This window comes from Rhamphochromis longiceps, linkage group LG7, assembly GCF_057381845.1.
Source record: "Rhamphochromis longiceps isolate RC_006_pf linkage group LG7, R_longiceps_female_GT1.1, whole genome shotgun sequence".
Classification (NCBI taxonomy): Eukaryota; Metazoa; Chordata; class Actinopteri; order Cichliformes; family Cichlidae; genus Rhamphochromis; species Rhamphochromis longiceps.
Window position 1 is genome coordinate 32,135,524 of NC_140563.1, and position 21,596 is coordinate 32,157,119.

General features: G+C 40.6%; 1 protein-coding gene across 1 annotated transcript; it reads right to left on the minus strand.

The window, feature by feature from the left end:
• Positions 1–1,100: 1,100 nt before the first annotated feature.
• LOC146665647 (uncharacterized) lies at positions 1,101–18,472 on the minus strand. Its single transcript, XM_085413372.1, has 3 exons — positions 18,412–18,472; positions 18,144–18,301; positions 1,101–5,419 (listed from the first exon to the last, which is right to left on the minus strand). The coding sequence occupies exons 2-3, from the start codon at positions 18,278–18,280 to the stop codon at positions 2,680–2,682; spliced, it is 2,877 nt and encodes a 958-aa protein (XP_085269498.1). The 5' UTR covers positions 18,281–18,301; positions 18,412–18,472; the 3' UTR covers positions 1,101–2,679.
• Between the last annotated feature and the right edge of the window lie 3,124 nt (positions 18,473–21,596).

The window sequence follows — 21,596 nt, forward strand, 5'->3', positions numbered from 1 at the left end:
TCACTTAAGTTCATATGTTTGTCAAGGCAGATGAGTGGATTGCCAGTGTAGTATATATATAAGCCAACCAATAAGAAAGTCTGAAGACATAGAAATACTTACCAGCAGCATACAGAGAACAGTAATGTTTCCACAAACTGTAAAGCAGAAAATAAATCTGTACACCTGTGACAGGGGATTTCTAAGAATCACCCTGCTGTTCTTCAGCTTGAGACACCTAAACAGGTCAGATACGTACACAAACATGACAGCTGTGTGCAAGTGTGAACCAATCCTGAGCCAAATTGTTTCTAAACCTTCTTCCTGCTGAAACAGGCACATTTGTTATAACGAGGGTCCAAACGGTACCTCTTCCACCTGACCTGTTTAGGCATATAATCCAGTCTTGTGTCTCAGTTTTCTGGGTCAACTGTTATTTCTGTGGCGCATTCAGAAGTGTAACCATTTCAATCATTTAATGATTGCACCTTTCATGCATATACAGAATGCAGGCCGAATCTGTCATGGTTCTGTATTGGAAAAACACTCACCCCATCAGTAACTGGTTGTGTTTGGACTAGAAAAGATTAACATGTTCAACAGACCAGTTCAATCAAGTCATCACTTAATGACATCATTTCAGTCACTTCAAAAAAGGTACAATGTCACTGTCCGTCTCACATACTGACAGTGACACCATCACAGTTTAGTCCCATTATCTCTCTTTTCTGTCTCTCTGTGTGATTTTACCAACTTGTGAAGTACATACCCAAGTTTTTAGCAGGTAATAAAAGGGGTTTTTAGAAATGTACTCTCTGCAAACAGCTACCTGTTTTTACCAATAACAAAAAAGATTAAAATATAATCTGTGACAGTGAACTGTTTGTTGGCGAGAGAGCAAGAAAATTAGCTGCAAGTGTTGATTGTGCTGCAGATATTTTTATCTAGTTTAACCATTTTCATGTTGGCACTGAGATATTATTATGAAATTACTAATTCTGACTATAATCTCATTAAATTATTATAACAGTCTTGAATGATAGAGTGTGTTACAGCAAAGTAGTCTCAAGAAATATATCAAGACAACCACTAACAAGAACAATCATAACTTTATTTATTGCTGTATCATCTTTATTGTAGTATAGGTACATGATTCAAAAACAACACAAAAACCCTCAAAACAAAGAACATAATACCCTCAACGTAATAATAGCAACAGATTTATATTTTCATGCTTATATATTTTTAATCAGGGGAAACAATAAATATGTCTGACAGCATTAAAACTCTAAACTTCTGTCATGTTGATCCTGTCCACTAGGTGTTCTCAGTGAGCCTATTTCTTTTATAAGCATGGCAGTCTATAAGTGACCTGCCTCAGCAGATGCTATTATCAGCTTATATATTTCCAAAACATGTATTTTGTAAACATCCAGATTTCCTGTCTCCTTGGCACTCAAGAGGTCTCACATGAGTAACTTATGCATCTGACCTATTATTTAAAGCAGGTTATTTTTAAAATAGCAACAGTGTCGCTCTTAATTTTAACTACAAAGCTTAACTTCTCAAATATCAATTGCGATTAAGAAAACAATCAGCAAAATGCATAAAGAAACAGTAAATAATTTCCCCCCTTGGTTTGAACCAAATAAGCTGAAATACAGATACAAGAGTGACTTAAGGGTCCAATTTTATGGTATGGCTTTTTCTGATTGTTCCAACTTGGACCAAAGTGTGAAAATTATGCATTTTAAAACTGACCATATATTTAGCACTGCCCTTCCAGCCAAGATAGAGGATTGTAATCAAAACAAACATTCTTTTATTTAATGTGCGCCAATATCAGTATTAAATGTAAATGTTATGTCCTATAACAACAATGAATGCAGGGAATTTAGTGAAGGAAATATGAAACTGTGATGCACAAACATTTAATGTCTGAAACCAGATTTGAAGTTCCTTTTAGCTACTAACGTACAAGTGAACATGATATTCATATTTATAGTAGTTTTTGTACCACTGTGCAGAAATTCATGAGACAAATTTTTTACTCCTTCAGTTGAAATACATTGTTTGACATAATATTCACTTTCATAAACACTACCAAGCACTTTCATGTAACTTTGTCCAGCCACTACAATTCTTTCCTCAACAATTCAAACTTCACGTACAACTTCACTTACTCTGTTTTTCCTCAATCATAAATATTAGTTTTGATTGTGCATACCAGAAATTAATTGGTTCAGCTCTTACAGTAGCCAGAATATGTTAGGGGAATGCTTTAGCACACTTTAACAAGACTTTTCGCCATTGACTTAATTAAAAAAAATTAAAAAAAATAGACACATCCTTGCAAGTGCTAAAATTAACCTTTGTCTTTGTGTCCTAATGATTGGAAAAAGTGTGCTATGCCAATCAAACATTTTGTCCAGCCCTTTTAAGCTGCTTGTGAAAAAGACCCAGAGTCCCTTCCTCTCCTTGTGAAACTGACAATACTATAACTCATAATTTATTGTAAGTATTTTTGTTGTGAAGCTCTTTATACAAAAAGGGAAAAATGTGAACATTTCTTTCTAGAAGCCAATTTAAAAAATTCGTTTACCAAAGATTAGCTAGCCATTAGCTTGTTAGTAAAGGGTTTGCATATAATCTGAAAGACAGAGATTCACAAATCAGATGAACTACATAGTCATGTTCTACCTATTTTGCTTTTGGGCCATTGAGAGGTTTGTATGGTGGAACTAGGAACTTCCAGGAATCATTCCAACCTGACAGCAACTTGAAGGACATTTGCTTTTTCAAACTATCAGGCCTAACCAAGAATCTCCAAGATTCTTCCCACTCTTCAGGGATCTGTTCATTGGTTTTATCCTCAGGATTTAGCTTTTTTCCTGAGCTAACTTTCCTTGAACATGGTTGGGTTTTGCGCAAGAGGTGGCATCCTGCCCACTTCTTTTCTAATTGTTTGTCCTTGTCATTGTTGGAGTACAAATGCCTTCTTGTTTTGGCTGTTTTTGTTATGATGACCCTTGGGTCATTGGTTCCCTTTAGCTTTCTTTTCTCTTTGTTATGCACCTTGGCACTCTGCAGGAACTCATGGGAGTTTCTCCAAAGGCTGTAGTTTGGTGTATTGTTGTCACACATGTTTCTGATGTCATTTTGTATTTTCTTTTCTCTTGACCATTCGACTGTATACTGACAATGGTTAGAAGGGGACTCCCACCAGGATTTTTCCACTTGTGGCATTGGGTTGGCAAGTCTGAATGACTTTCCCCACTTGCATCCATGCTCACTTGCACTGGCATGTTGCTGTTGAATAGTGTTGCTTATGCTTTGCCTACTTATTTCTGAAGATTCAAAATGACTTGGCTGATGACTGAAAAGAGATGCAGCTTTCCATGAAGGGCTCCAATCTTTCTCATGGTATCTTTCCCTGAAAATCTGGCTGTCAAAAGACCAGCTCATTTTTGCTTTGATTCTCTGCATGGAAGTCTTCCCCTTTAGGGGTTCGATTTCCAATGATTCATTCACCCAGTTCTCTCTACGCATTGATTCAGTCCAGTGTGTGTGGTACATCGACCACTTCCAGGCTTCTCTCCACTGAGTTAAGGAGGGTTTATCATGATGCAACTGAGTCTCTGAGACCATCCAGGATGTTTCCCAGTCTGAAATTGCAGTGACATGTCTCCCTTGTGTCCATGAGTTGTCAGGATTGTGAGAAGTACAATTTCCTTGGTGGATTTGCACCTTTTCCTGTCCAGGTTCTGATCGATTCTGGTGTCTTGAGAACTTCCACGATTCCTTCAAGCTCCACTCCCCAGTTCCCTCACTACTAGGGAATTCTACAAGTACAATGTGGCTCTGGTACTTTGCTCGAGCTACACGGTTTTGAGCTGGGGTGGACCAACCCTGCTGCCACAGGTCAAGCACTTGGTACAAGGGCTGGCATGTAAACTTCCATGAGTCATTCCACTCTGCAGCAGCTGGCTTCATATAACCCCCCTTTTGTGAATCTTTGAAAGAGCTGGGTAGGTTTATCCTCAGTCTTCTTCTCTCCAACCTCATTCTATGCTTTATTGTCCTCCAAGAGTCCCTCAGTTCTGAGCAAGGCAAATTTTTTTCTAAATATTTCAGAAGAAATAACCTAGACTGGCTGAATTCGCTCTTTGGCTGATATATTATGTTGTGTTTCAGTTGCTCATACTGTAAATCTGCTTCTTCTGAAGTTGAAAAATACACCTTAGAGTTGTTGTCCAACAACTGAAACTCCAAAGCAGTTTCTGCCCTTGGTGGCAAAGTCTTAAGGACTTTCTCTATTTCCTCACATGGTTCTGAGTTGTTTTTGGTCACCTGCCATGACTTGCTCCACTCAGAGACTCCATTAAATTCTTTGCAATGCTGCAAGTATAGATGGTTGTCTTTATGCTCATGTGACATAGGCATGATTTTGTGGAAACAGGGCTCTTTCTGTTGGTTGTGGTCATTAAAGTCATCATCTTTTTTCAAAGTAGGATTTGAATTCTGAGACTTGTTAACAACCACCATAGCTACTTGCCATGAGTTTGCCCACTCTGAACTCTGAGATTTTTTGTGTTGAGGCACCTCCGATTTGTTGTAGCAATGGTGGTTTACAAGCCTCCAACATTCTTCCCACTCAGAGCTTATCTCTTGATTTTTGTCTTGCTTCCTAGCAACACACTCATTCAATATACCATCACCTGGAACACTGATTGGATCCTGCTGAATTGCTGATTTGGTTGATCTCCATGACTCACTCCATTCTGATGAGTGCAAGACTTCATCGTGGTGCTCAGTCTCAAGCAGCAATGTAAAAAATCCAGATTTGGGGATATTCTCTCCATTTGTATCTTCTTTGCTGCATGGATCAGATTTTTTCCAGGACATCTGCCAATCTTCAATGGGAAGATTCAAATTTAGCTGCTGTGAATCCATCTTCCTATTGTCAGGTTTTATCCAGACATTAAGGTTCTGTGGATTTATCACATTTGGCTCATTTGACCAAGGTTTCCCAGTTTCAGAGCAAGGTTGCTGGGTTGCAAACATCCAGCACTGGCCCCAGTCTATGGCACTCTCTGTTGGTGATCGCAAGGATTTGTTGTACTTCCATGATTTCCCCCACACCAAAGTGGAAGGTTGAGTTTGAGTTATGAACATGAGTAATTGCATCCCATTTATTTTTTTGTCCTGACCTCTTTTGTCTTTAAGGTTGGGAACTGCAGTAGAGAGGCCTTTGCTGTGGCTTCTTGGTCTGCTGAGTGGACCTGAGCATGTGACCTGAGGAAGAATACGAGGAAGCTGGGGCTGTTTGCTCTTCCAGATATTGTTGTCTATCTGAGCCTCAGGTGACTTGATTTTCCTTTGCACCCCTTTGTATCCTACCACTTTAGAAACCATACGATTTGCCCAGTCCTGGTTAATTCTGTAGAAACACACATAGAAGAAAAAATGCATAACCTATAACAATCATCACACTTTAATGTAAACAATAAGCCCATGATGATTATGTTGTTCTTGCACTTGCATTTTTACAGCCTAAAGTGATTATCATGTGATACAACTAACGTTATTCATAAAGTACATATTTCAACTTTCAGGTAAAAGTCTAAATCAGTAAAAGAAAGCTGATTTTGAAATTAGAATAAAGAGCACTTCATGTTTGTGATTTTTACAGTATTAAAATTAGGACTTTTCTGACAAATTGTTTTGATCAAGCACTAATTTGTTCAGGACAGAATGTTATTAGCCTCACTCAACTTTTTCCAACTACATAAACATGGCCATAAATGCAGGAATAATTGACCTTTTTTTTTTTTTTTTTTACAGAAGACTGAAGGCTGGAACTTCATGTAATGCTCATGTTGACAACCAGATAATTTTAACCACCTTTAATTGGAGATTAAGTATCAGAATTTCAGAACATGGACCCAGCTAGTGAAATCCAGTTTAAAAACTTCTGCAGTGGTTTTTACAAAAACACATTATGAATTAGTTCGCGAAAATTTATTTCATGTTTATGTTCTTTTACATTGTCCTGCTTATGGAGTCTTACTGTAATATACAAAGCCTGTCTTTATTTGGAAACTTATTGGAAAATCTTACATAATCAGGAGACAAGAAACTAAAATTAACACACAGGATTATCTTAGGGTCCTGAAGATTTTTGTCTATATTTCCATCTATATCATTTTACCTACACTGATTCTATGATATCATCATGCTGCCTAGCAGGCAGGAGGACCATGACTTTACAGATGACCTTGCACGTTGTGGGAATGAACAAAAGTATTTTACCAGTACAATATAATCTGCAGTATAATCATTGCTTTAACAATGTAACCGATAGTTTTAAGATGGCCTTAAGAGGCTTATGCATACTGTTATCATATTAACCTTGTATTCCAGATGCAGTCATAACTATTTTATACATATTGCATATCTGTGCTTATTTTGAGTTGATGTTCGGTTCATTAAGGGTCTTAAGCTTCACTGGCGTGATGGTCCAGGTGATACATGCTGAGGGAAACTAGAACATAGAAGGAATTGCAATACAGGCTTACAAAACACTTATATCAGGTTATTTTTAATTATCGTTTATAAGTTCATATTCTTGTATTAAGCTTTTAGTAGAGGTTCTTGATTAAAACATTTATTCAGTAGATGACATATACATAATTTCAGTTCGGTTATTACATACGAGAGTGGCTTCTGTCTCTCTGTCTGGTGAGAGGTCAGGAGCTAGTCGACGAGGTGAAATAGGGTGCAATTGTGGTTAGCACACACACACACACACACACACACACACACACACACACACACACTCAGAGAGAATCATTTATAGGTGAAAGTTTAATCATGTTTTGCTCGGGGTTGCAAAAAGAGCAGTTTGTCGCAGAACTGCTGCTGATGTGTCAAGATGATAAACGAGCATCCGGCAGTGACAGGAAGTACCTGCCGTGAAGACGAAGACAATGTTCTTTTTAAACTGTGTTAAAAGTTATTGTGGTTTTGATCTGACCTATGTATGAAATGGATCTAACATTGAGGGGGCGTCATTAAATTTAAGCCATGATGGTATAAAATATATGCTTATGCTTTGATTTGTCAAAGATCATCAATTGCTGTCTGCGTACGCAGTGATCTTCCCACGCGTGCATTAAATCATTGTTTGACTTCACCCGGCCGGATCAGTGTGGTTATTCTTCGATCACCTCTTGTACCCATCCTCAATATTGAACCCTTAACAACGTCTTAAAGTTGATGGGTTCCGAGAGATTTTACTGTGCTTGCACCTTAAAATCATCCATTAGAACAATAAAGTCCTGGAGATCTACAGCAAACAAGAGGAGCTATTGGGTTGATGGACAGGCAATGGAAAATACGAATGAATTCACTTTATATGAAGAGAAAAATAAGCATTTCAAGAGATACTGTCATGGTCCTGAGTCTGAGGACTCGGTGTATTGTGTTTCTTTATATTATTCTTTGTTCTCGGTTATTCTGTTTTGTCTTTTGTTTAGGTTTGCTATGTGTTAGTGTTTTTGTTTCATGCCTGCCCGTGTTCTCTCTGTCTGTCCATGGTGTTATTGTGTCTGCTCATGAGTCTGCCTGTCAAGTTCAGTGTCCTGTCTGGTTCTCTGTGTCTGTTAGTTTCCTGTTTTATTCTGAAAGTTCATGTCTCATGTCAGTGTGTTCAGTTTTACCTCTCCCCTGTCTCGTTAGCCTAATTGCTCCCAGCTGTGTCTCCCTCCTGTGGCCTATTCCCTGATTACTCCCTGTGTATTTAAGCCCTGTGTTTTCCTGTGCTCTCTGTCGTGTCGTCTGTTTAACTCCATGTCCGTTTGCATAATTCTGTGTAACCCGGTGTTCAGGCTGCGTCTCTCCGCCAGCTTTCTTTGTGCATTTTGTTCCTCCTCCTGTGCATGTTTGGTTTAAGTTGAGTTCTTTAGTTTTCCCCAGTTTAGGTTTGTTTTCTCCTCGCTCTGCTCCTCCTGTTTTTGTCACCTTATCACCTCTGTAAATAAACATTCACTCGCACCCCAGCCAGTGCCTGCATTTTGGATCCTTTTCTCAATTCACCACACGACTGTTGCGCAGCCGTGACAGATACAGAGAAGGGCACAGCCAGCATCAAGAAAGCTCAGCAAGACTTCACAATCCTGGGACCTGTCTGGAGATCAAGAGCGACATTAAAACCAAGCTCCTGATATTCAACTCTAATCTGAACCTGTCAATGCAACCAGTCAAATGTCACTCGAAAAATTGTTTAATTGCAATTCATAAGAAAAAGTGAAAAAGAGAATGCCCCAACATGACATGAAACTGCTGAAGCCCTATGCTTCTCAAAGAGTGTTGAAATTACAGTCACAACTTGGCTTTTGAATTTAAGGTATTAGTTTTATAAGAATATTAGATCTAACTACTAGAGATGGACCAATCCGATATTACGTATCGGTATCAGTCCGACACTGACGTAAATTACTGGATTGGATATCGGAGGGAAATAAAAAATGAAATCCGATCCATTAAATATCATAAAAGCACCTCACAAAACTTGCAACATGGCGTAACTCGGCTAATAACTGTAGCACGTTGTAGCAGTATGCATCACGTGCTGTGTGTATTTGTAGCCTTGAAGTTATCCCAGAGAGAAGTAAAGCAAGTGTGTAAGTTCATCTCTGAATGTTTGTAAAGCATTCCCACATTAAGCTTAACAACCGATATATGGAGCGACTGCCTCTTCGCTCTCCCTCCCTCTCCTGCTGCTACTTCAATCATGAAACTGATCAATGATCATAGCTGGACTGGTGATTTTTTGTTTTTATGGGCCGATGTTTTTGCTTTGTTTTTTTCCGTAACGGTATAAACACTGAAAGGTGGTGGATTGGCCAGATGCTGGGAGATGTGTAAAAATAACTCAGTTGTTTGGTGGTGGCTATTGCGAGCTTCCACAGATTCAGTAACATTAGCAAGTGGTGGAGGCCAGCAGGTGGATGACGGAAAGGCAGGAGGAGCAGAGACCCGAGGCGGTGAACTGAACTTCAGGTAAGAAGTTATGACCTGCAGTCTATCTGGGTCAGATGTAAATCAAGTTTAGGTGGAGTTTATTTTCGTTATGCTGACTTTTTACAGTCAGTTACAATAACTCGTACTGCGTACTAGCTAGCATGACGGAGTTTATATCAGGGGCGATTTTAGCACATTTTCAAAATGAATCAACGTGTTTTCCGACGATGTTTGCTACCCTACAATCCGTCCTGCTCTGTAGTAAATTCAGCGACATTTCACCGTCCTGTTGCTAACATTGAAATGTATGCAGACTATTTAAAATCTAAAACTTTAAATTCTCCGTAGCCTGCTGTTGTTACCACTGTCCTGTTTGAAATGGATACTAGCTAACTAACTGAATGCCCATCAACCTTATAACTCCTGGTGTGTGCGTGTGTGTACAGAGACAGCCAGGTTCATAATGGATATGAGGAAGTTTTTTCAAAAAAAGGAGCCACATTCAGGTAAAAGTGTAAAATCAAATGAGCCATCAATCAAGAATAATGTTGGATCAGTGTTTCAATATTTATGTCTTTTATTAGATGTTCATGTGGTTATTTGCCTTATGGTTGAAAGTACACCGAGAGAGGACTTTTTGTTAGTGATCTTAATAGTATTTTTTCATCTAAGCTAATACAATCTATTTGTGTATGATTGTCAGTCCAAAGAGGGAGAGAGGAAAGAGGGAACGTGAGGAGAAAGTACAACGTCAGGAAGAACCAGGTAAGAAAACAGACAGGGAACAGTGACAGGCACAACAGAAACTGTTAAACTGACAAAGAGAAAAAACCTGATTTTACTCAAACAATCTGGAAGTTGTGTCCTCCCTATATTAAAGCTGCTGTACAGAATCTGCAAAACAAACTGGGTTGAAACATTTTTGACCCTCTTTAAAAACATTCCAACATAACATTATCATTGATTGGGGAGATTAAAATTAATGATATATTTTTATGTGGTTCAGCCACAACTCTACTAAAACCTCAGCCAGTAATAGGTAGGCCAACTTTTGGACCGTCCAGTTGTCTGTATGACTGCTGCAGTACATACATCACATTTGCACACTATCAGAAAAAGCCAAACAGCCCTGGTGGAGTGAGGAGCTGTAAAGAGAAGCAGAGTGCTCTGTTTATATTCTAAAAAATTTTAAGCTTGTTTCAAAGATTCTGTACAGCAGCTTTAAATGTTTTCCAAAAGCACACATACACTTATTAGTGTTTCTCAAACTTCTTACAGTGTGTACCACCTGATAAAATGTCAAGCTCTCCCAAGTACCACTATGAAAGAATGAAACTCATAAATCTTACAACACAAAATTAGTATTATTAAATTAGTAAAATTAGTGTCTGCAGTAAAGATTTTTTCATACATTTTATACATTCTACCACAGGCAAAGTTGCCTCCATTTTTATAGTTTTTTATTAATATTTTGTAATAATTTATTTGTAATAATTTATTCTGTTTTGGGAGTGTGTTTTATGTATCTGTATTATATTATACATACACATTAAAAGTAAATCTCTGTCCAAAAAATGCACTCAGTTTACTTTTTACTCACTATGAGCATCATTCATTATTCTCCCGCAGTAATTAAGGTTAGGATGTGTATTTTTTTTATTCCAATCCATTCTTCTTTTGCAGCATTTAAATAACCTTTATGAGATTTGATGATTTTGTTACAGACTTCTCAAAAAAGTGTTTTGCTTTTCTTTCACAAATGTGGGAATTAAATTGTGTTAAAATGTACAAAACAGTGATGTCATGTTTTGTGACGAGGACCCAGGCACAGAGAGACTTGATGAATTTAAGAATCTTATGATTTAATAAAGAAATTTGCAGACTTGCACAGAGATGGTACAATTATGATGACTGATAACGGAGATGAAGACAACAGACAATGAGGACAGGGAGGAACAGGGGTTTAAATGCACCAAAGTGACAGTCAGAGAGAACTCAGGACAACATTTAAGGATGCAGGGACTGACAGAGACAGGTTTATCTTGCCTGGCTGGGCAGCTCTCTGGGTGCTCAGCACCCCCAAAGCTCTGATTCTAGAATCGCCCCTGGTTTATATACTACTGGGTGGGTGCTATGATGTTACTGATGTTGAACTTGTTTTATCTTATTTTATTTGTGAGGTTAGTTATTAGAGTTTCCAACCATCCTGTAAAAAACGGAATCATCTCATATTCAGAGAAAATATTATGCGTTTCTTATTGAGGTGAAAAGGAACAGTTTGTCTCGGACTTCAGCTACAATGAAAAAGACACAAAGGTGGAGTTATTCTTTTTTTTTTTTTTTTTTTTTTTTTTTTTTTTTTTTACAGTTTTTTCTGATTGCCCAAGCACATTTTTTGTAACTATTGGCTAATTTTGCAAAACTCTTCACACAAATAAGAGAACCAGAAGCTGGAGTTATTCTGTGTCTTTGCTGCACAGCTGCCTCTTCTTCTCTCATTCTCTCCCCCCTCCCTCTCCTGTTTCTTACTTCAATCATGAAACTGATCAATGATCAGCTGATCGGCTTTTCTCTCTTGTTTGTTTATCGCTCACTTTGCGCCAGAAAGAAGAAACCAGCGGATGTCGCACTAAACAACAGCAGCACGTTTAAGCTTGATCAGCTGTTGTTAGAATTTATTTAATATTAATTTCTAGTATCAGCTGATGTTTGCTGGAGCCACAGCTGTAAACCTGCTGGTCATGATATCGGTTTGGTTATCTGGTGAGAGGGAAACATGAAGATGAAACCAGGAGATGTCCTTACTGAATCATCAGAGCTGAACAGGTGATGGAGAAACAGGTTTACCTTTTAGGTCACATGAATGAGTGGAAGGGAAGCTATGAACTGTTTCTGAGAGACAAATAACACCAGGATCCTTTTCTAAGTAGCTGACAGCTGGTAACTGTGCAGGGGCGGGTCTAGCAAAGTTTTGCCAGGGGGCCAGGTAGGGCATTAACAGGGAAAGGGGGGCACAAAGACATACTTTTCTTTCTTATTCTCATTTAAGATGTCTCGCTTTTAATAAATAATTATCTGAATCTTACAACAAACGTTTTCATCTGATGTAAAATGTATAGAAATCCATTATTGTACATAGTACTTTTTTAGGGTCCCATCATAATTTCTTCAGAAGTAACTAAGTACTGTATATGATGCCAGTATTTTCCCACATTTTCAAGTCAATTAAGTTTTATTCTTTCTCACCTGTCTTTCTGTCTCCTTTCACTTTTTAAAGGTTGCCATGTTAGAAAAAATATTTTGCCCTGCCATGCTGTTTATTGATGTGGCAAATGAATGGTTTATGAAAATATATTTAAATCTGTCATCAATAATCAGTAATGATCATGTCTCACCTCTAGTCTCCTCTGTCTTAATTTCAGGTTTACACCATGTGTTGTAGATAGTACAGGAGGTTAACTCGACCAAGCAGTCGACTTTCGGGTACTGTTTAGAATACCAGAACAGGGAGGATGGTGTAGGTTTAAGTTTATTAGTGTCACAGGCTGGGTCTCCGACCCAGCACTTTGAGTTTTCTTTGTATTGTTCTTATTTTTTGAGATGTTGTTAGTTTTGTGTTATTTCCTATTTTGCCTTTAGTTTAGGCAGTTATTGCTCCTGGGTTTTCTGTTTGAGTTCTTGCATTATTCATCACGTATTTGGTATGTTAAGTTTGTATTGTCATGTCTAGTTTTAGTGTTTCCTGTTTTATTCTGACAGTGTCATGTGTTCTTTGGTCATTGTATTTAGTTTCACTCCTCCTGGTCCTGTCATTAGATTCATGTCAGTCAGCTGTTTCCTCATGTGTCGCCACTTCCCCTGATCACCTCATGTCTGTATTTAAGCCTTTTGTTTTCTTCATGCCATTGTCAGTTCGTCTGTTTATTCTCACCAGAGTCATGGTCATAGTCATAGCCTGTTTATTTTCCACCTCGGTCATAGTTATAGTTTTTGGTCTTAGTACCTTTAGTGTTTTGTTTCTTAGTGTTTTGCCTGTTTGCTTTGGTCTCTTGGTTCATTTCCTGCCGTCATCGCAATAAAGGTTCACTTTTCTGTTAATCATTACAATTCCTCGTCATCATCTGCTTTTGGGTCCTGTTTCCACACACATCGGCGCACCCCGCCGTGACAGAACGAACTGACCAGTCATGGACCCAGCAGACTCTGCTCTCACCGAGTGTCTGGAGGAGATGGCTCAGATCCAAGCGATCCTCAACCGCGTCCTCACAGCGCCCGATTTGAAGAGCAAGCTGGTAATGATTAACACTGCTGAAGCTATTATGGAGAGGGATCCCCGCCTTCTCCAGCTCCCGGACTCACCTGCCATCGTTGATGCCTTTACGAGGATAAAGGAGATGCTGCAGGCCCAGGGACTGTCGAGTCAGGAAAAGGCTTCCAGCACCCACCAGTCACAACAACCCCACAATCAGTCATCTCCATTGCTGCCTCCGGAACCTGAGTGTGTTCGTGTCGGTTCGCTGAGATTCGCCGCAGCGTCACCACCTCTCAGCTCACCAGTTTCCACGCCCTCATCACAGTCTCGCCATACTCCTGTCACAGTTCAGCGCGAGGAAGCGCCGCACACCATAGACTTGGACGACGACGAGCGCCAGTCTATATTCTGCGCTCTCTTGGAGGAGGAGCTCCGGTGGAAGCCGTGGCTCATTCCTGAGCACGAGCACTCTTTCCGGGGAACTCGACTGGCTCTCGGGGGACCTCGGAGTTACCAGGGACTTCCACCCATCGCTCCGCCGTCTTCCACTCCTAAGAAAAAGCGGCGTGCGCGCCACCGACGCCCCGTATCACAAACGCAACCCGGCTATACAGAGACTGTTTGCCCTGGAAAAGCTGGCCATCAGGCTCAGCTAAGCTGCTGTGGGACTGCTATCCAGGCCGGGTTGGAGCCGGAGACGGAGGTACAGCTGGTGCAGCCAATTTCAGTGTCAGCCGGAGGGCCCGGGGAGCCCGTCCGGCCTCATGTTTCGTCTGCTGGAGGTTCAGGAGAACCCAGCCAGCCTCATGTTTCGTTTGCTGGAGGTTCAGGAGAACCCAGCCAGCTTCATGCTTCGCCTGCTGGAGGTTCAGAAGAATCCAGCCAGCTTCATGCTTCGTCTGCTGGAGGTTCAGAAGAATCCAGCCAGCTTCATGCTTCATTTGCTGGAGGTTCAGGAGAACCCAGCCAGCTTCATGTCTCGTCTGCTGGAGGTTCGGGAGAACCCAGCCAGCTTCATGTCTCGTCTGCTGGAGGTTCGGGAGAACCCAGCCAGCTTCATGTCTCGTCTGCTGGAGGTTCAGAAGAATCCAGCCAGCTTCATGCTTCATTTGCTGGAGGTTCAGGAGAACCCAGCCAGCTTCATGTCTCGTCTGCTGGAGGTTCAGGAGAACCCAGCCAGCTTCATGTCTCGTCTGCTGGAGGTTCGGGAGAACCCAGCCAGCTTCATGTCTCGTCTGCTGAAGGTTCAGGAGAACCACATCAGCCTCGCCATGTCCAGCCTCACGCCACGTCTGCTGGCGGGCCCGAGGAGCCCGTTCAGCCTCATGCTTCGTCAGCTGGAGGGCCCGAGGAGCCCGTCTGGCCACCTTCTGCTTCACCACCTGTGGCTGCCTCACTGTCACCTGGTTCTGCCTCTGCTACGCCAGGACCAGCTCCAGCCTGTGCTTCGTCAGCCACAGCTCCAGCCTGTGCTTCGTCAGCCGCAGCTCCAGCCTGTGCTTCGTCAGCCGCAGCCTCAGAGTCTTTGTCCTCGCCTGGTCCGGCCTCGGCTTCAGCCTCAGAGTCTTCAGCCTCGCCTGGTCCGTCCTCGTCAGAGTCTTCTGCTACGCCTGGTCCGGCCTCTGCCTGTGCTTCAGCGTCGCCTGGTCCGGCCTCTGCCTGTGCTTCAGCGTCGCCTGGTCCTGTGCCCTCCAAGCCTCGGCCGGTACGCCTGACACTTGGGCGCCGCCGCCGCCTTCCGCACGGCCGGCCGCCTGAACGGTTTCCATGTCGCCACCATTGCCGTCCGCACGGTCGGCCCCCTGAACGGTTTCCATGTCGCCACCATTGCCGTCCGCACGGACGGCCCCCGGAACTGTTCGACCATGGACTTCTGTGCCGTCGGCCTCCGGGCCGGCCCCCTGATCACATGAACTATGACTTTCTGGACCGTCACCCTCCGGGTCGGCCCCCTGAGGAGTCATGAACTGTTCCCTGCGCTCCTGTGATTTTGATGGACGTTTTGTTTTTGTTTTTTTGGCCTTGTTTCTGGCCCTCCGTCCTGGGCCCCCACCGCCCGCCCTTGGTGGGTTGGTTTTGGTTTTGTTTTTCGAGGTTTTAGGGCGTCTGGAATCCGCCCTTAAGGGGGGGGCTCTGTCACAGGCTGGGTCTCCGACCCAGCACTTTGAGTTTTCTTTGTATTGTTCTTATTTTTTGAGATGTTGTTAGTTTTGTGTTATTTCCTATTTTGCCTTTAGTTTAGGCAGTTATTGCTCCTGGGTTTTCTGTTTGAGTTCTTGCATTATTCATCACGTATTTGGTATGTTAAGTTTGTATTGTCATGTCTAGTTTTAGTGTTTCCTGTTTTATTCTGACAGTGTCATGTGTTCTTTGGTCATTGTATTTAGTTTCACTCCTCCTGGTCCTGTCATTAGATTCATGTCAGTCAGCTGTTTCCTCATGTGTCGCCACTTCCCCTGATCACCTCATGTCTGTATTTAAGCCTTTTGTTTTCTTCATGCCATTGTCAGTTCGTCTGTTTATTCTCACCAGAGTCATGGTCATAGCCTGTTTATTTTCCACCTCGGTCATAGTTATAGTTTTTGGTCTTAGTACCTTTAGTGTTTTGTTTCTTAGTGTTTTGCCTGTTTGCTTTGGTCTCTTGGTTCATTTCCTGCCGTCATCGCAATAAAGGTTCACTTTTCTGTTAATCATTACAATTCCTCGTCATCATCTGCTTTTGGGTCCTGTTTCCACACACATCGGCGCACCCCGCCGTGACAATTAGATTGATACATATATACCAACAAGACAGTGTACATCACTGTGACAACAGTGTTCGTTTTCATTCAAAGGCTTTATGGCTTTTCCTATAATACCTGGTGGGCCGGTCTCTAGTTAAAATGCCCGGGCCGATTTTTTTGTCCCAGTCCAGCCCTGTCAATGATCAGCTGATCGGCTTTTCTGTCGCGAGTCCGTCTCTCTTGTTTGTTTATCGCCCACTTCGCGCCAGAAAGAGGAAACCAGTGGCTGAACAACAGCAGGACGTTTAAGCTTAAGCTGTTGTTAGAATTTATTTATTATTACTTTCTACACCAGGATCCCTGTGCAGGGGCGGATCTAGCAAAGTTTAGCCAGGGGGGTCGATAGGGCATTAACAGGGAAAAGGGGGCACAAAGACATATTTGTCTTTCTTATTCTCATTTCAAATGTCTAGCTTTTAATAAATAATTATCTGAATCTTACACCCAAAGTTTTAATCTGATGTAAAATGTATAGAAGTCCATTATAGTAACTATTAAGTCTAATATACCCTAGTAAGCTATAGTACTTTTTCCTTTGGGAAGATACCATCTGTGCAGTCTGCAATTCTGTTGAAGAAAGATGTTGAATCTATTTAATTATTCTTGAAAAATAATTGATTTCGGTGCATTTTTTTTCCCCACACTGCATCAAATTAAAGTTGATTGCGTCAATTAAGCATCATGAGGTGGGGGGTGGTTCCCTATTTTTTATTTTTTTGCTGGGAGTTTGCAACCCTATTAGTTAGGTTGCTTACTCTTTAAAATACCAGAATAGGGAGGATGGAGTAGGTTTAAGTTTATTACATTGATCAGTGTTGCTGAACTATGAAATATTTTGGGTGCAGGGTAGTTTTTGCATACAGGTATGACAGAATAGGTTTAGTGTTTTGTTTTGTTTTTTAACTTGAGTATGAACTTATACAAAAAGCAGCAAGATATTAAAAACAGTTTTGTTGATTAAAAAATTCATATCTGTATCGGCCGATATCCAAATTTATGATATCGCTATCGAACATAAAAAAGTGGAATCGTGCCGTCTCTACTAACTACTGCTAAACACTGAATTCAAATGCACTTTAATGAATATAGCGAGAGAGGGAAATTCCTAGACAGAAATAGAACAGAATCTGATTTTCCTGGTTCAGGAAATTAAGAAACCTCTGTATTTGTTTGTGGTTTAAAGTGTCTTAATTTTTATGTTTAATGTACGTACGGTAACTTCACTCTGACCTTCTCTCTTTCAGTTTTGAGGGCCAACTGTGATTCGTGTCACTTTTTTCAGGTATTCATTACATGTCCCAATAAATCAGTTCAGCTGCCTGAGCTACCTAAAGTGTCATGACATCCAAGGCATTCTAGCGCATGTACCTCCTCTCTTAGCTCTGATATCAGGGTTAACTGTTGACCTTTTAGTCTCATGATGGATCAAATTCTACTTGTAGGACACCATAATTTCTACCTTTTTATTATTTTTATTATTATCATCCCTGATATTTTATGTTCCTTTTATGAAAGCAAATTTTAGGCATAAGAAACACTTTTAATTTCAATAATTTGTCAGTCTTTCAACATTATCATCTATTAAACTTTTCTTCTCTCCCCATTACTTTCACCAGAACTCTGGATTTTCTTGGGTATTAGAGATGAAGAGAATCTAGGTGTCACTGAAAGAAAGTGCTAGTGCAAAAACATGTACACTGTGGCAGCAAAGCTCATATTTAGAGCAATAAAAAATGTTAGAAGTTAGTAAAAATCTAGTTTAAACTATTTTAAGACATTTTAAGACTTGGGCTCATTTTACTGAATTGGACATAAGCCAAATGAAAAAATGGAAGTGCAAATAAGTGCAACAAAAAGTCATATAGAAACCAACTTACCTCTGTAAGACTTACACATCAAAATGACTTGTTCTGCTTTATCAGAAGTAACTAATATTCTGAGAGATTAAGACAGTAAGTTCTGTAACACTCTTATACTTTAGGGCTGTTAGAAGGTAGAGTTTACTGTGCTCTAGACTCAAATAACTAACAAAAATGGTCTTAGTAAAACCTTTATAAATAAAATAAACAAACAAACAAAACACGTATACACATGCATTCCCTTACGAGGGCAGAGCGCTCTTCAGTATCCGTTCCTCCTCCAGCTTTATCTTCAGTTCATACTCTCGCATTCTGATCTCCCAGACGTTCTTCATGATGGAGGCGCCGCAGCCAACCACCTCTGGGTTCCTCTCACTGGACATCTTTAAGCTGTTTCAAACTCCCTGCACACAGAGAGACACAAACCATTTGAAAAAGTATTAGATTTGTATTTTGACTCAGTTTTGAATGCCATTAATATCTCTCACATCCTGCAGAGATCAAGGAGCTGTACCTTGAGTGGTGATAATCTGAGTGACCAGGGTGGTGACACTGCCAACAGCTCTGCTGCTATATATACTGTCAGTCTGGGAGTCATTAACCTGCTGTTAGACATTTAGATAGGCACAGCCCTATCTAAAAATATAACAGCCTCTAACACACATACGCCTGCAATATTACTGTTGTAGTAGCACCTGCTGTACTGCAGTGGAATTAGGCAAGGTATCTTAAGTAGGGCTGGGCAAAGGCTCTTTTTAACCTTGCTGATTATTTTTTGTGATTTGTGTATTTTGTTGTGCTAATATACTTGTCTATTTATTAGAAAATTCACCTTGAGATAAATAATAATAACCTTGTAAAGCAGAAAGGCTGAAGGTGGTGCCTCTTTACTTTCTGTTGTGTTGAATAAGAACTGAGAGTTGGACAGATACCTACAGAGATTCTGTATAATGTATTTTGTGTAAGTATTAATTTTTTTTGTCCGTCAAATTTCTGAGCTAAAGCCATCCCAGAGCTCATACTAGATAAGTTATAGGTATACATTGTTAGCGCTGTTAGACAGACAGATTCTGCACCCTTATTTTTTGGAAATGTGTCTTATTTCCACTTTTTTTTTAAACAATGTAGAGGCTGCAAAGCATCCTTTATTAGATTGCTTCTTGTAGATCAACTTGGCTTGCCGCTGTAGCTCCATAAACTGGCCCTGTTGCAGTCAGTAGTTAACTGATTTTCTAAACTTCTCAATTTTTGCTGAACACAATTAAAAAAAAACAAAAAAAAAAACATCAATGCTGCAGTCATGTTTACCATTGCTAGAACTTGCGAAGAGCAACAGATATGGACCAGTGCTGGTACTATGTTGCTTGGGCGGGAAAGACTGTTTGTGGCACTCCTCACTGTGACCATTTTTCATCCATCACATGGTTGGGTTAGAAGAAATAGAAGTGAATCCAGTTACCTGTGTCAAACAGCTGAAACACTTATATTGGTCAAGAATACACTACATTACACCCACACTGAGTTCTAACGGCACTCGCATTGACAGAAGTCTTTATTCTAAGTATTCATCGACTGAGCAGGCCTGAAGCACTGCATGAGTTCAGTCATGAAATAGGTCTGAGACCTTTGGCTGCCTGCAGTGGTCTCCTGCTGGTCCCAAAGCCTGAATCTGATCACCACTGTCATGTGTTATTTCAGGTTTGAGTTTTATGGGGCATCTATCAAGCTCACACCTCGTGCCATAAATGTACAGTTGGAAATGTCAGACATCCTGGAACATGCTGAAACAGTCCAATAACAGGCTTATCTTACAACAACCAGAAACATTTACTGCAGACATTATTTTAAACCAACATAACTCCTTTTTTTATTACAACAAAATTATTTTTTCTCTTGTTGACAGATCTTTGGCATTCTTTCTGGGAGGCCCCCTAATAGGGGTTCTTTAACCTATAACCTTTCTTCCCTCACCTCCAACCTACAGCTTAGATTTTGTCTCGTGACCCTCCACACCACAGCTTTGGAATGCAGTCTGGTATTCTGGGAATTCACTGTCCTAAAATAAAATGGAGCTCCTAAATTAAATGAAAGCCATTTAGTGTCTGGGTATGACATTATACAACTAGAATGGAATCATACTGAAAAACAGCACTGTATTGATTGACAGAAAATAGATCAGACAGTGATCTGATCTGTCATATAAGTTATCTAAGTATACATGCACTGGCAGCTGATGCCTTTATAGTGCCACATACATATCACATGTCTGCTTGAATAGTTTGTGTAGACATGGAGGACTGATATCTTCTTTCATACAGAAAAAACATCAGATAATTCTAGATGATGTGTCAAGAGAAAAGCTGTCGTAAAAAGCAGATAGAGAAAGGGATCCTGGGTGAATCATTCACTCTAAATGGGAATTAATGATTAATCCAGATTTTGGATTTGTATCCGAATCCGTTGTGGTTAAATGTGCTTCTTACGATTCTCTTTTTTCTCTTTGGTATTTTTCATGTTTCTGTATCTGTACCAGTTCTGTAAACGTGTATGATGTCTGCTAAAGCCACTTTCCTTAACTCTGTGAAGCCTCTCAGACTGGTGTTAAATCTGGTGAGACTCTTACCATCAAATACAAAGATTGCAAAACTTTGGGTAGTGATATCAGGTGGCCCCACATTCAAGTTTAACGCCCACATGTTCAAGATATTATAAGCCACTTTCAGTTATGTTTTATCTTATATATGGTCATGCACTCATTTACACAAGCACTTTAAGTGCTCTCTTTAAAAAATTACCAGTCCATTTCACATTTATCATGAGGTCTTGTGACAGGTTGATGCTATTTCCAGCACTTTTTGTGATATAGACAAAGCGTAAACTTGTAATCTAATTATGACAGTTCCTGTCTAACCTTTTATTATGTTCTTACAACAGGCTAACACATCCTTCTGTGTTAGTTGAATTCCTTATGTAACAGGTTGTCAAATCACCCAACAACTTCAGCCTGTCAAACATAGCAATGGAGCAGTATGTTAAAAAAAAAACCCAACTAATTAAGCATGCACTCAGTACCCTAAGAATTATTATGGTAGTTAAACACAGTGACAGTCACATATCATATCACTTCAAACAGAGGTGATCCAGTAATGCTGCACTAATGAATTACACTAACTATTCACTTTAGCTAAAGTTATTAAGTTAGCTAAAGAGTTGGGATGCTGTGTAAGACATAAATAAAGCAAAAACACAAAGGTTGTCATGCGCCGCGGCGCGCGTGCACAAAAGGATCCAGACGCAGACTCAGCACTAACAGAAAAGACACTTTATTATAATAACGAAAGGCGACCCGGGAAAACTAGGGAGCAAAACAAGGAACTAAAAACCCGGGGAAACAATGACACGAGGAAGCCGGGATCGGGACCGTGGGAGGCTGCAATAGAAAGGGGAGAGGATTACTAGGGAGCCGGGAAGCGGGGAAAACACATCAGGACTGAGTTAGAGTAGGGGGCTTACGATAGAACGGGACCGTGGAAGCTCGGGAGGGAAGTGTGGCAGTCCGTGAGCAGGATGTCCGTGGGGATAGCGAATGGGCCAGATGATGCACCGAGTGATCCAGTTGAGCCGGAGGACAGGCAGGTGGCAGACGCCGAGTCGAAACCTGGACACAAGTAGGCGGATTAAACACAGTTCCAACCAGAA